Genomic DNA, 16,471 nt, shown 5'->3' on the forward strand with positions numbered 1-16,471 from the left:
TCATCCCTCCACAGCTTCTGGGCATGCCCAGAAGCTGTTTAGAAGGGGATGACGCGCGCGACCCGGAACTGACGTCGGGGCCGGTGCAGGCGCAATGATTCCTGGGAGCTATGACGTCCAGCTCCCAGAAATCATTGCAGAGCCAGGAAGTGACGACGGGCCGCGGCCGAGGAAGGAGGAAGAAGGAAGTAAGGTAAGTATATTTTCTTCGCTACGAGGTAAGTAAAAAAAAAAAAATATGCGATTATCCATTTCTTTTTCAGGTGACCCGGAGCGAGAAGATGGAGGTAAGTATTAAATTAGGGTGGAACTCCACTTTAAAGAAAAATAACTAAGTACTTAAAGGATGACTCTTAGAGCCGGGTCACACTATTGCGATGCGGGAAGGCTGCGAATTCGCAGCCTTTTCCCGCATCGCACACGCACCCCCGGCAGTTCACACTGCCATATGCGATCCGCTGGGGGTGTCAATGTAATCTTAACGACACCCCCAGTTTGATCGCATATCGCAGTGCGATCGTGCAGTTCGCACAGGATGGGATCGCACAAGTGTGAACCGCTGTGCGATCCGATCCTGATGCGGCTGCAAAAATGCCTCCTGTGCGTGTTTGCACCGGGTGCGATGCGAATTTAGCCATACAAACTGTATGGCTAAACTCGCACCGCACAGCTGATCGCATGTAATGTCGGAGCAGTGCGCTCCGACATTACATGCGAACCCGGCACTCGCATCAGTGTGAACCGGGTCTTACTGGCTGAGCAAGACTCCAACATAGCAGGTGAAAGGGGGGGAGTAGGAGGGGAAGAAGGGGGGGAAGAGGAATAGTGGTATCCATGAGATCCAGCTTGAAGTAGCCGATAAGCAAGTGGTAGGAACAGTTCCATGAGGAAGTGAACGTGGAGGGTGTTGCCTTACACACTCAACCTTCCCAATGTATTGGATATTGAAGCCTTTAAATACCATTCTGTGAATTGGAAGGGTGTCATCAGAGCTTTCAGTTCATCTGCCCTGAAGGCATATATCATGAATGAGCGCCATCTGGAGAAAAAAAGTTTGGATGAGAACTTGTCAATGTCCAGATTTCCTTTTTCCATGTATAGAAGTGCTTTGAGGTCGTTGCAAACCATGGAGATCGTCGGGGGGGGGGGGGGGGGGGGGGGGTTGGAAGTCCAGGTCTTTAGAATTGCTTTTTTAGCTGCCAAGGTGCATAAGTGTATCCAAGGGGGTGGCCGTGTGGCTTTCCGACCAGGATCAGTCGTGGGCTGCAATGGCTCTTCGCAGCCAAATAGGAATAAGTGAGGGGATTTCTCCATTCGGATTCCCAAGACCTCCTGTATAAATGTTTGTACCTGGTCCCAGAAACTGGAGATAGTTGGGCAATGCCAGAATCTGTGGGCTAAGACCGAAGTTAGCCCACAGATTCTGGCATTGCCCCACTATCTCCAGTTTCTGGGACCAGGTACAAACATTTATACAGGAGGTCTTGGGAATCCGAATGGAGAAATCCCCTCACTTATTCCTATTGGTGCAGCTTTTTTAAATTTAAAGATCGAATCTGGCCACTAAAAAATATATTCTTTCTTTACTAAAAGTATATAAACCTAATTTGTGCGCACCAAGTGTGTTTGCAAAACTCATATATTACCTTGTAAATATAACAGTGGCATCATCACTGTATTGTACATAGCCTTTGCAGACAGCAGAGCTGTGGGAGGGGCCACAGAGGCTCCACCCACTACGGGCTGCCTGCAGAAAACTATAGGAGGGGGTGGAGACAAGACCAGTTCCCCTGCACAAGGAGAGAGAGCAGAGCTGTGGGAGGGGCCCAGCAAGCTCCACCCACTACAGGCTGCCAGGAGAAAATGACAGGAAGGGGAGGAGACCAGACCAGTCTCCCTGCACAAGGAGAGAGAGCAGCAGTGAGCGGTCTTTATTACAGGAAGTCTCACACTGGATTACTGCAAAGATCTGGAAGAAATACACAAAGCTCCAGAAGAAGACACATGACTCTTCTGTTTAGACTATATATATATATATATATATATATATATATATATATATATATATATATATATATTTATATATGTATATGTATGTATATATATATATATATATATATATATGTATATATATATATGTGTATATATATATATATATATATATATATATATATATATATATATACTGTATATATATATATACTGTATATGTATGTATATATATATATATATATATATATATATATATATACTGTATATATATATATATATATACACACACACACACACACATATATACTTATCCCGTAGTAAAGCTTTATTTTCACTTTTTTATGTGTTTGGGAGCGGCATTCAGTACATATGCAGGCTCTGCTTCTCCCTCCGGTACCCCATCAACATGGGGGGGCAAGGTGCCTTGTAGGAGGGTTGGAAAAGCTTTTACCTTCCCCCTTGCATGGTGTCATTCCAGTGTCAGGGGCATGTGGCCTGGTATGGTTCAGGATGGGGGTGCACACCCCCTTCCTGCCCAGGCCAATTTTCAGCTTTCAGTACTCTCACAATTTGAATGACAATTGCGTGGTCATGCGACACTGTACCCATATGACATTTTTATAATTTTTTTTACACAAATAGAGCTTTATTTTGGTGGTATTTAATCACCACTGGGGGGTTTATTTTTTGCTAAAAAAAAATAAATAAAAAATAAAAAAAGATTAAAAATTTTTTTTTTTTAGTTTCTGTCATAAAATTTTGTAAATATATAATTTTTCTCCTTAGCTGATGGACACTGATAGGTTGAATTGATGGGTACTGATGAGGCGGCACTGATGGGTACTGATGAGGTGGCACTGAAACGCACTGATATGCTGCACTGATGAGCACAGATAGGCGGCACTGATGGGTACTGATAGGCACTGAAACGCAGCACTGATTGGTGTCACTGATGGGCACTGATAGAGCTGCACTGATGATCAGTGTAAAAACAAACACAAAGAAAGGGCGCACCAGCCTAGCGCATTATCCTCAGCGGGCTTTTTAATAACAGAAGTTAAAATCAACTACTCACAAACATGCGTGGTAAATCAGCATATCAATTCCAAAAAGCAGCAACAAATGGAAAAGTCCAATGTCTCATGTAGACGGAGGGCTGACGCGTTTCGAGGCCGTGCCTCTTCCTCAGAGCCTTTGTTTTTACAGTGTTTTCGACCACCCCGGTCGTAGAGGGCAGCAAGGCTTAGCCATTTGGGATGCCAAGTGTGGGTTCCAAGATTGAGACAGCCTGAGGACCTGGTTCTGAGCGCAGGAACAGGGTGCTCAGCATCACTCTTTTTTTCTGGATTACTGATGATCAGTGTCCTGATTACCTGTACATGTCTCCCCTGGGAGGAGATGCCGCTAAACCGGTCACTGCGAGGAGAGCTGTTAAACTACACTTCCCGGTTTACATGTGATTGGCTGTGATTGGACACAGCCGACCACATCGGTAAAGAGCCGCGCCATCGGCTCTTTACTGAAATGGGGGTTGCGCCATATCCTAGGCGCGCAAGAGCGGTGACACTGGGACAACATCATATGACGTCATCCCAGAACGAGAGGAGATCCCGCCCACCATCATTTTACTATACAGTGGGTGGGAGGTGGTTGATAAGGGTCTGGTAGGTTTTTTTTTTGGGGGGGGGGATTCCACAAGGTACATCCATTCCAGACCCTTATCTAGGATTTTTTTTTTTTTTTTGGAGGGGGGGGGGGTCCATGCTATTTTTTTTTTTTTTTTTCATTTTTTTTTTTTTTTGGTTCTTTTGCATGGGATACGCCATAAAATTCTATACCAATCCCCTATCTGGAGTAATGGGAGAACCAATGCAGAAAATGTGTTGGGGTCTGGTTGGGTCCCCCCCAACATTCATACCCAAACCCTTATCCAGGCTGGCCAGGAAAGAGAGGAGCATCAAGAGTGCCCCCCCCCCTTCCCCCATCAATGTCAATATGGGCAAGGACATTATCTCCGCATGCCGAGCTTGGTAGATGTGTTGGCCTGCAGGGAGGCAACGATCAGAATTTCGGAAGCCTTCTTTAACCCCCTGATGCCGATGTAACACAAAAATGCAGCCTCACTGCACTGGGCATATCGCCGTGGGGCTGCATATTTGTGTATCACCCTTTGTGCTGCGTGCTCCCAGTGCCGAGACTGGGGTCTCACAGAGAGCCCCGGCCCTGTACTAACTATCAGGACCCGAAACTCCAGATTCCGGGTCACCTGATCGCTGTGGTCGCCTCTGATTGGCTACCACAATGATCAGTCACTGCAAAGCCCACCCCTGTGTTTCTCTCTCTTTGAATGGAGAGGAAAGATACATTGTATCCTTGCAAAAAAAAAAGTGTATGGAAAAAAAATGAATAAATATTACAAAGTAAATCAAAAATTCCTAGATCAAGGTTTGATCTAGGTCAGTGCCAGGGTTAGTGTTTGGGTCAAGTAAGGGTCAAGGTCAAGGTCAGTATATTTTGGGCAAGTTTTTTTTTTTTAAATTGTTATAATACCCAGCTCAGACTGGGGCGCGCTCCATTCAGTGCAATGGAACTGTTCTAATTGGAGCGACTCAAGTCACTCTGATTACCACTTGCGACCAGCCGTCGGCAGGTTCCCGCGAAACTACGTACCCGTACGCCGATTTGCGGGAGCAATCGTGGGGGCACAATAGGGAGGCTGATCTGCAGGGCCAGTGGCCGCCATTGCGGCCAGGCACCCGCGATCGCTGCCCGTGGAGACAGAACGGTGGTCTGCTGTTGTAAACACAGCAGACCGCTGTTCTTTTAGCAATCAACACAGGGATCCTCCTATTTAGGAACAAAGGTCTCTGTGTTCATTCCATAAGCCCATCCCCCACATAGTTAGAAAACACCCCCTAGGCATACATTTAACCCTTTAAACGCCCCCTGGTGTTAACCACTTCCTTGCCAGTGTCATAAGTACAGTGACAGTGAATATGTATAGCACTGATTACTGTAGTAATGTCACCGGTCCCCCCAAAATTGTCAAAAATGTCAGTTAGGTGTCCGATGTGTCCGTCGCAATGTCGCAGTCCCGCTAAAAATCACTGATTAATGCCATTACTAGTAAAAAAAAGAATTAAATAAATAAAAATAACATCGATCTTTCCCCTAGCTTGTAGACGTGATAACTTTTGCGCAATCCAATCAAAATACGCTTATTGGGATTTTTTTTTTCTTTTCACCAAAAATATGTAGCAGAATACAAATTGACCTAAAATGATGAAAAATTTTGATTTTAATTTTTTTTTTTTTGGGAATGTTATATAGCAGAATGTGAAAAATATTGTATTTTTTTTTTTTTTTTTTTTCAGAATTTTCGCTCTTTTTCTGTTTATAGCGCAATAAATAAAAATCAAACAGGTAATCAAATACCACCAAAAGAAAGCTCTATTTGTGGGGAAAAAAAAGGACATCCATTTTGTTTGGGAAGGGCGTTGCACGATAATACAAATAATGCAATACAAAACAAAAAAGTTTTGATCGATGCCATTACTAGTAAATAAATAAATAAAAATAACATGAATCTTTCCCCTAGTTTGTAGATGTGATAACTTTTGCGCAAACCAAAACAAACTTTTTGCGCTATAAACAAAAAAAAAAGCGACCGGGGCATTTTTTGCAATATGGCACTGCGTTACTTTTAACTAACAATTGCGCAGTTGTGTGACGATGTACCCAAATAAAATGGATGTCCTTTTTTACCACAAATAGAGCTTTCTTTTGGTGGTATATGATCACCTCTGCATTTTTTTTTTCTGCACTATAAACAAAAGACCGACATTTATGAAAAAAAAAAACAATATATTTTACTTTCTGCTGTAAAACATTCCCAATAAAAAAAATGTAAAAAAAATCTAATTTTCTTAGCAATTTAGGCTAATATGTATTCTGCTACATATTTTTGGAAAGAAAAAAAAAATCCCAAAAGGTGTATATTGATTGGTTTGTGCAAAAGTTATCGCGTCTACAAATCTTTAGAAGAGGCTTCCTTCTGGGATGACAGCCATGCAGACCAACTTGCAGTGTGATGCGGCAAATGTCAAAAAAAGGCCTGGTCTTAAAGCTGAGCTCCAAGCTCATCAGTATTTATTTTTTTGCATTGGTAAATCTCCCCCATGGCAGTGTCCAGCTACCCATATTTTTATACTAAAATGGTGTATACCAAATACACCATTGCATATTGGCCTCGTATAAGAGCAAGAAAAAGATTACAACATTCAGCTTCCATGGACTTCAAAGGGGTTCAGGCACTATTTTCTGGGGACTGCCATCAGGGGTGTGGCTGCAAAAAACATGAATAATCAAAAGCCCCCCTCCCCCATGACACCTCACAGTGAATGCGCCACAGTGTACCCACTGTAGGGATGATCGAACTTTTGAAAAGTTTGGTTCGGCCAGAACACCCGAACTTTCCGGATTCCAGAACCAAATTGAAATCAATTGGACCCGAACTTCGGTAATCAAAAAACACCATTTTGAAGCCCTAAAACCCAATAAATGCCCCTAAAAAGTGCCTAGGGTTCTGGGTCCTGCCCCAGGGACTATTTATCACACAAACAAAAGTTCTTAAGAATTGTCGTTTTTGATAGAGAGCCAATTATTGAAAAAATTATTGAAAAAAAAAATGAGATTTCTTTGGATTTAGTGTCTGGGGGGGGGGGGTCTAAAAAGTGTACCTGTGAAGTTTCAGCTCTGTAGCATGTCCAGAACCAGAAAAAAAAGATCATTTGTCTTAGAATTTTAATAGTGCAGGGATGGGGCTCCGCTCCTTTCACACCTGGTCGTTTTTGTTTCAGGCGTTTATTGGGCATTTTTTGGGCGTCTTTGGAGGCAGGCATGACATCTGAACTTCTGTATAGGGGCATATATACACACACACACACATATATATATATATATATACACACATACACACATATAGGTGTGATAGGAGCGGAGCCCTATGCCTGCAAATAATTTCATTAGGGATGCAGGGATGGGGTTCCGCTCCTTTCACACCTATATGTGTGTATGTGTATATATACATATATGTGTGTGTGTGTATATATACCCCTACACAGAAGTTCAGATGTCATGCCTGCCTCCAAAGACGTCCACAAAAAAGCCCAATAAACGCCTGAAACAAAAACGCCCAGGTGTGAAAGGAGCGGAGCCCTATCCCTGCTCTACTAATAATTCTAAGAAAAATTATCTTTTTTCTCTGGCGGTCACCCTGACACTTAACACTTTCCCTACAGAAACTAGATTATTGAATCTAACTATAGTGGTATATAGTACCCTAACTACACTGCATATCCCTTTCCTCACACTAATAATTGCTAAATGACACCTTTTGCAGCAGGAGTAACAGAACTGCTTCCACTCTCTTCCACAGCCCCTGTATTACAGTGCTAGAGATTTGGCAGGGCTATGTTATATACTGGGGGGCGTATTCACTACTGATTGGCCTCTGGACCCCCTAGTCACTCCAATCACATTCCTAGCATCCTCCTGCCCCATCAATTGGCTTTTACTCAAGTTTCTGGTCCAATCACGGGCTTTTAAAGCCCAGTTCCTGTCCCATTGCATTTTGGGCGGTTCTGGTGCCGAATGCCAAACTTTTACCGCAAAAAGTTCGGAAATTTGGCCGAATTTCGAACAGTCAATGTTCAGGTCGAACCGATGGTCGATCCGAACCGTTCGATCATCCCTACCCACTAGGACCTGTGACCTGGGTATCCCAGAAGGCAGCAGGCAAATGTTCATCTCATTATGGCCTAACCTAAAAATAAGGAAGTGCTAGGAATAGGTCCTCAAAAAAAGCTATTTGTGCCCTATTCCCCCAAGGAAAAGAAAAACATTATATATCTGTTAATGCAGGGGGACTGCAGGATTATTATGGAAAGTTTTTAGGGAGGGTAAAGTTTAGGTGGATCATTCTACATCTACTGTACCTTTATGTTGAATTTCCAGAACAGGAATTTCAGACAAAGCAATGCAAACCTTACAGAGGTTCTACCCCTTCCCAACTCCAAAACGTTAACCCAGTGAGTATGAACAAAGTAACACTGGATTGCCTTGGAGTCCGCCAGTCCCAGAACCCAGGGACATTTCTGGGGGCAAAATTTTCCAAGGTTGCATGTTGAAGGTCTTTGGACAGTCAATGGAGCAGATACACACTGGGGAACTGAAACTGGAGAAGGGGCAATTGGCCAAACGTATAACCAACCAAGAAGAGAAGGTAATTTTTGAAACTATGAAATTGGTGGATATAAATTGTTCTGCTTTGATCTCTTCTCATTTCAGCCATCAACCTGGCACTTTACGGGAGGGTCTGCCAGAGTTCCACCTTCCCCACCATCCCACGTCCTGGCCCAGATCGTGGAGTGGACGGCATTTCTGAGACAAACAATACAAAATCTGCCTGTGTCATTACTAACTTGGAGTCCCAGCCCTGGTGGTCCCTGGACTTGGAAGAGAGCTACTTCAATGGTTTAGTGAGGATCGTGCTGAGAACGGACGACTGCTGGAATTGTATGAATGGCGTTGAGATCCGAATTGGAGATTCCCCAGACCACAACAACCCAGTGTAAGCCCATGACATCTTTATCTGTAATCCATCTGCACTCTAAAAACCAACCACTGAGGTCCCATTGACACTTACGTATTTATGTATTAATGCCTATATAGGTATAAAGAAACCCTAGAAAAGCTACTTTCTACTGAACAGATTGGTAAAAATTGTGGTAAAAGCCACACACGTATTAGCATACAGTAGTGATCAGTCTCAGATAATTGGGGTATGGGGCAATCCTGAGCATTGAATTGCTACTATATAGCATTACCCCCATAGGGGCTGCTAGATTTTTGATGGCCCTCCTACCCTCCTAATGGAGCATCCAAACAACTCACCGACCCACCAATGGCAACACACAGACAGACTTCAAATCCTTCAATCCTTTTCTTGCAATTCATAGGTTCAGTTGTGTTAGGGAGAGAGAGGGTTAAAGCAGTGCTGTATATTGGCCTAGGCCAACAAGGCCCAGGCCTAGGGGGGCACTTTGCAGGGGGGCAGCAAAAAAGCCGCCCCCCTCCACCTGAGACTCTATTGGCCACTGGTTGCTAGAGCCGCCTCTCTCACCCCCCTCTCTCTCTCTCTCTCTTTCACTCCTTCTCTCTCTCACTCACCCCCCCTCTCTCTCATCCCCCCTTTCTCTCTCTCATCCCACCTCTCTCTCACTCTCACTCTCACCCCCCCCCTCTCTCTCTCCCTTCCTCTCCCACCCCCCTCTCTCGCTCCCTCCCTCTCCCACCCCCCTCTCTCTCTCCCACCCCCTCTCACCCCCCCCCCTCTCATGAGATCTCAGGGGTTAATGCTGGGACTTGTAGTCCTTCAATTTTGGAGGGAGTCACATCCATTAAAAAGGAAGGAGTGGGGCAAATTGATTTACTTAGGAGGGGGAGGGGGGCACCTGATTTTAGTCTTGCCTAGGGCAGCACAAAACCAAAATACACCACTGGGTTAAAGGTACAGGATACCCAAAGACAGCAGCAAAAATCCTGCTGCAGAACAGGATTACTCACTTCCAGTGTCTTCTCACCTGTTTCACAGGTTTACTTTAAGACTCTTTATGCCTCAGGCTAGTGTAGATGTTTTTAGGTCCAGATGGGTGGCCACCTTCTAGTTTCTTTAGTCGCTGCATCAGCTTAGGACACTCTAGCTCAGGGGTCTCCAAACAATGGCCTGTGGGCTACATCCAGCTCACTACAAGATCTTATTTTGGCCCATGCCAACCTTTGCTGGTTTGCGTACTGTAATACAGGGACTGGTGCATCCTCTGCAAGCCAGCCAGATGCTCCTGGATGTAATTGGGGGGGGGGGGGGGCTCTACTGGGCACCCTCTGGACACTGAATGTAAGGGGAACACTGATGGCAGGGTCTGCAAATATTTGTGAAATATACAATGTGGCTCTCGTACTAAAAAGTTTGCTGTGGGTCCACCTAGGAGGACCAAAACCTTCCTTTACTCTAAATTTCTCTAAAGAGTCTTGTAGGCAAGGAAAGGACCTCTCATAGCAACTTCCTCCTCAGGCAGCAGCATGGGAGGGAAGAACCTTTCTACAAGGTCAGTTCAGATATATATCCTCTCCCAGCCATCATTGAAATAAACCCCTCACCGATTAGCCAAGAAAGAATAAATGATCAAAACCCAATAGGCTGTAACTTCTCACTCTAACTCAGCCTTTCTCAACCTTTTTTAACATTGAGGTACCCTTGAAATGACTTTCTGACCTCAGCAAAACCCTTCTAATAGTTACTATATCTATAGCTTGTGGTACATTACTGTTATGTGGAAAAAAAAAACTTACACATAGCTGTAGCACTGTCCCCATAGGGCTTGCTGTATGATGACTTGTTGGGCCTCCTCTGATTACCAGCGTACAGTCCCTTAGGGTACAATTCACACATTCATCCTTACTCCCAATGGCTCCTTGCTCAATAAACAGTCCAGGGGTGTTGTTTTTTTTGTTTATTGTGGAACTTGGATGGGAGAAGGGAATAGTTGGATACTCCAACTGGAACTATGTACATTGTATAAGGACAGCTCTCACTTGGCCTCATCAGGTTGCTTGTGGAAGTAGCTGCACTGCTTGAACCATACTGCCACATGTATGGAAAGGCTTAAGTCTCCTTGCTCTTTCTCTCTCTTGACTTGGTGAACTACATCATCTTCGGGATACTCTCTAGCATCCCCGTTACTGACACCCGTCCACTGACTCTTCTAGCTGCAGGGGTGGTCCCCCTCAGGTCAGGCCCCTTGACACAGATCTGTACTCACTGAACTGCAGAATCAGATCCCTCAGTTTCTCCCTTTCCAGTCAGCTTCACAGGACCTCTGGGTTCAGGTCCTCTATAGCGGTCTCTAGGCCCTCAGGTTGACTACCTGAGGCCGCATGGCTTTTCTACAGAGAAGGAGGCAGCTGCCCCCTCCCTCCGGGACTCTGCTATCCAGCCGAAAGACCCCTAGCACATGTGCTCCTGGCATTAATACAGTATTCCAGCATGCTGAGGCACTTTCTTCTGCCAAATCACCAGGGCTGTATCAAACACCTGTGCACTCATTTGTCAGGTTTCCTCCCACTGCCCAACATGCTTCCCTATTGGACCAGTGTGATACACTCTGCAGACTGAGTTGCACCTGAGCACATTGAGCAGAACTCACTAGCAGATCCTGCTCTCTGGTAGGCAGAGAACAATATAGATTTACGTGGCAATCCCTCTGGTAAGCAGATAGAATTCAAAACTATACTTTCTCTCTCTAGCACCTACCTAGGAGGGTGCTAAAGAGATCACTGGTTTATGTGGTTTCCACATCTGAGAGTTAAAAATTGTCATTTGTGAAGAACTCCTAACAAGCTCTGGAGGAATCCTAGGGTTCAATTGAACCCGGGGTAAGAAAGCATACCTCCCAACTGTCCCGGAATAGGTGGGACTGTCCCTAGATTTAATAGAAATCCTGGTGTCTAGCGGATCCAGGCTAAATCTTAGAGCCCCCTCTCCTCCTTCTGGCGGCTGTGCTGCTGGGGGATCAGTTCCCATATCAGCACCCAGTACCCCCCTTAATCACTACTGTGATCACCGCTACCCCCCCCTCCCTGCTCCAATCCCCCTGTTCCTCTTTGCCCCCCCCCCCCCCCCCGCAATGCTTCCGGCTTCTCCTCCTCTCCATCCAGGTGGCTTCAGCTATTGCAGAGAGAGCCATACAAGGAGGATCAGTTTCAGTTGTACCATACTGCCCACTTCCTGGAGCTCCGATAACCCCTCTTCACTTTCTGCCCCTTCCTGCAGCTCTGATCCCCCTGTGTGCCTTCCCCCCATGCTTCAGTTTGTCAATGAACAGGAAGCCGCTTTGTACAGAGTGCTTCCCATTCATTCACTGTCCAGCGCAGCTGAGGCTGCAGGGAAAAGGGCTGAGGAATCTATGTCCTCAGTCTCTTTCTCTGTCTCAAACTTGAGACATCAGGTGTCTGTTTAGACTCCTAATTTTTCACCCAAGCCCCCCAAAAGGGCTGTTAAAAAATGGAAAAAATAATATTTTTTTACAAACTCTAAAAACAAAAAAAAAATTCAGATTGCTCTTCAGATGGCATTTGACAGGTGGTAAGGAGGTTTTGTATCGCCTGCTCGCTGCACACTTTAACCTCGCACTAGCATGCCGCAAACATGTGCATTGCACGCAGTTGCGGGAAGCTTGCTCTCACTTGAATGAGTCGTGTTTGACAGGGAGTATAGTTCATGCCATGGCTGTGAAGAATAACATTGTGACCGCAGCATGTGGTCCCCCACAGGCTCTGCCTCTGCCGCTGAGGATAGCAGGTTAGGCACCCAGGGGGTGCTACATTGTGCCCCCCCAGCCCTCATAATTTAACCACACCCACCTCTTAACCTCACCCACTTTTTAACCTCACCCACTTTTTAACCACACCCACTTTTCGCTGCCACGTGTTGCTCGCCTCCCTCAAACAAACTGTACAGGCTAAAAGTTGTAGCAAACTAAAGAAAAACATAGTGGGGGAGATTTACTAAAACTGGAGCACACAGTATCTGGTGCAGCTGTGCATGGTAGCCAATCAGCTTCCAGGTTTTATTGTAAAAGCTTCATTGCACAAGCTGAAGTTAGAAGCTGATTGGTTACTCTGCACAGCTGCACCAGACCTGACATTTGTTAAGGATCCAAGCACACACTTCATTTTATATCTGGGCTCTTCCAAGGATTGGCTGGAAGAGATCCAATATACTCCTTCACTTTTGTAATTTGTCTATTTGATGACTTGGTTGTGATGGTGACTCCACCTCTATATCTTTGTTCTACACACTACAGACCGAATATCTTTCTTTGTTTTTGATCATAGCATACCTTAAATTTCATAGTGTGTATGCATATAATTCATTTTGATGTTTTTTGGCCTATAATTGAGCTGTAAATTCTAAAAACACTGAAAAGATGATCCTGAAGAAGCCCTTATTCTGGGCAAAACGCGTTGATCCATATATCTTCTATGATCTATTCCTATACAGGTGAATGTACTGTATGTGTATGTATAAAACACATTACTTATATAAAATGTATACCGTAGTATATATAGTATAAAAAAAAGCTGCTTTGACAGGCATTTGAGCTTTTATTTTACCTTGAAGAAGCTTGTGCTTTTTTGTTCTCTTGTGCACATTTTTATTGAGCATTTTGGGCATAAGCATTTTTTTTTTTTTCCATAAACCCTCCCAGATAGTTTTTTCTTAACCACTATATAAAAAAAACAAAAAGCTGGAACAAACGTTTTCGCACGTTTGAGCTTCTTTGAGCTCTTTGGGGCACTAGCTCCTTTCAAAAAACGTGAGTTTGGTGGGATTTTTTTTTTTTTCAGCCTGTAGGAGCATACGCCTGAAAAAGCTATAGTGTGCATGGGCACATTGTCTAACAGAGAGGGGAGTTTCCAGGTAGAAAAAATAAGAGCTCAAAAGCCAGTAGGAACAGCTTCTTTGAGCTCCTTTGAGCTTCAGTGTGCATAAGCCATTTTACTTCTCTTGTTTTTAATGTTATTGTATAAATAAAAATTATATTTTTTGTTGTGAGAGTGATTAACTGTTTTTAGGCACGTTAAAATCCCCATCTCCTAACCGGTGAGATATGGTAAATACCCCCTTTTTCCTAAAATTAAATTCTACAATAGGGTAAAAATATGACTCTTTTAGAGTCACACCCCCTTTGGAATAAATGCCCTGCCCCTATTTCAAGTACATTCTCCACCTACAATAGCGTACTGGATGCACACTAAAGAACAGGGTTCCTGGATTTTTTTTTTTTTTAAATGTTGCCAACTATTGTATGTAAAGGGGAACATGTGGAACATCAAACATTGAAAAACTTCCCAGAAGAGCTGACAATCTAAAAGTGACCGATTTATGGAATATATTGTGATACTGCAGCACCAATACTCTTTTATAATGTATCTTAACAGTGACAATATTTCTCCCACAGATGTGCCACCATCACAAACATCTCGCGGTCACAGCCCCTCCTGACATTCTTCTGCAACGGGATGCAGGGACGCTACGTGACGCTTATCCACACCGGCCACTCGGGGATCATTTCCTTCTGTGAAATCAAGGTTTATCAGTACATACCCCAAGGGCAGCTGAAAAACTAACAATCTGGGGGCGTTAAAAACGCAACATAAGCCAAGCTACCATTTAATCCATATCTAAAATCACATTTTTTAAAATTTTATTTTGGATGGGGGGATGAGGTGCAAGAACCCCTGTCACTGTTTGCATCCCCTTTGGGGAAATTCTCCCTCTATTCGGCTCCCACAAAATTTGACACCAGAACAGGAATAAAAGGGACACTTGTTCCTAAGAGGAGATTTATCTCACTTCCTGTTGTGTCTACAGGACAGGAAGTGAAGGGAAATCTCTCTCATAAGTCACATGGCACAAAAAAAAAAAAAATAAAACACTACAGGGGTTTACCTATTTCCTACTCCGTCCAAACAAAATTACAATAAAAGTTTTGGCTTTAGATTCAATTTATAATCTTTATAATCTGCGAAAAGATGTAACTTAATCTGTATAGTACTTTTCATTCCCTGCCTCTGCTCTATCTGTGGTGCTTACACATGAAGGAAGTCAACACTCTTCAGAGCCTGCAGTGCTGCAGCCCCCGGATCACTGCCCCGCCTCCAGCCTGACACGGCCCCGCCTCCACCCTGACACTGCCCCGCCTCCAGCCTGACACTGCCCCGCCTCCTGCCAGATACACTTTGGGGGAGATTTACTTAAACTGGAGAGTGCAAAATCTGGTGCAGCTCTGCAAAGAAACCAATTGGCTTCCAGGTTTTCTTGTCAAAGCTTAACTGAACAAGCTGAAGCTGGAAGCTGATTGGCTACCATGCACAGCTGCACCAGATTCTGAGTTATCCAGTTTTGATAAACCTCCTTCTTTGTCTTTCTATATGAACTGTTTGTTTATCCAAAGCCAAAACGTTGTTTTACTTTAAATTAGGGATCGACCGATTATCGGCAAAGCCGATATATCGAGGGCTGATCTGCACTTTTTTTATATCGGAATCGGCCCCGGAGGTAACCGATATTGCCGATATTTCGGGAAAGTGCTGTACCGGAGTGATGTCTGCAGCTAGAGGCATCACCCCGGTACAGGCGTCCATAGCCGATCGTCGGCTGTCTTGTAAGAAGCCACTCAGCTGTCATTACAAGAAGCTAGAGGGGCTCCACGGCTCGTCCGGGTCTCCCGTCCCACCTGGGAGTCCCGGGCACCCACCGGGAGACCCTGCACAGCCTGCACCAGCCTGCATTCGGCTCTGATTGGGTCTCCATGCAAAAACCCGGAAGTGATGTCATGAGTGACATCACTTTGGGTATTGTCTGGTGCCAGATTAAAAAAATGACAGCATTCAAAACAGCCAAACTTGGCGTTTTGAATGCTTTTAAGTGCAGAGGAGGGGTTTGGAGTCTTTTAGACCCCCAGATCCCTCCACAAAAGTACCTTTCAAAAAGAAAAATAAACATTTTTTTTAAATGTACAAAAATATCGGCCGATACCGATATGCATTGGCCAAAATATCGGTATCGACAACGAAAAACCGATATCAGTCGATCACTACTTTGAATACAGTGGTGAGAGGGGTTACAGCATTTCATAAACACACACAGAAAAAAACATGTGGTTTCGTGTGCATTTTTAAAACGCGAAGATGTGAATGGAGCCTAACGGTTCAAAGTCTGTAAGAGGTCCCTCACCAGTGCCAGCATCTTCTCCCCGGTTGCATCTTCATTGGCTGGCGCAGGATGACGCAACTGAAGGTTTACGTACCGCAGAAGACTGCGAGCAGGCAGGTAGGTGTATTTTATTGCGGAATAGACATTGCATGTTTCTTCCGCGATAAATAGCCTGCCTGCTCACAAGTTTTTGTAAAATTCCTCCAGTTCCACTTTAAGGGCTAATGGAAGAGAGTTTTGATCCTGGATCCCCTCCTGTTGCAAATTAAAACTCAGCAAATACATAAAATAGTTGAACATTTGGTCCCGCCCTATTCCATGTTCTCAGTGAGTTCATCTGGAGAACACGTCTTGATACCCATACCCAGAAGTATTTATTTTCACTCTCATTGGCTAAACACAGCTTTGGGGGCCAATGAAAGTATGTGCTGGTGCTGGGGACACCTTTAAAGTGACAGGTTCCTTCCAGGATCGGCCAACATTTTGTTGGAACAAACACAATGTATAAAATTATATAAATCAAAACCACAATGATATGATGAAGTATCAACTTGATTACATTTACTCATCATTCACGCATCAATAATTAAAAAAAAAAAATTGATTAAAAGTAATTAAATTTTGCTATTCTTTGATGTC

At 44.2% G+C, this 16,471-nt stretch overlaps 1 protein-coding gene across 1 annotated transcript in view; it reads left to right on the forward strand.

The window, feature by feature from the left end:
* Nucleotides 1-14,244, forward strand: part of LOC309556405 (pentraxin fusion protein-like) — a gene marked incomplete at its 3' end in the record, with an annotated part of 30,452 nt that extends 16,208 nt beyond the window's left edge. Inside the window, exons 4-5 of the mRNA XM_082258868.1 lie at nt 8,341-8,623; nt 14,076-14,244. Of these exons, the coding sequence (XP_082114994.1) occupies nt 8,341-8,623; nt 14,076-14,244 (452 nt within the window). The remainder of the gene's footprint in view (nt 1-8,340; nt 8,624-14,075) is intronic.
* Nucleotides 14,245-16,471: the final 2,227 nt, after the last annotated feature.

The sequence above is a fragment of the Pelophylax lessonae genome (assembly GCF_965119305.1).
Source record: "Pelophylax lessonae genome assembly, chromosome: 5".
Classification (NCBI taxonomy): domain Eukaryota; kingdom Metazoa; phylum Chordata; class Amphibia; order Anura; family Ranidae; genus Pelophylax; species Pelophylax lessonae.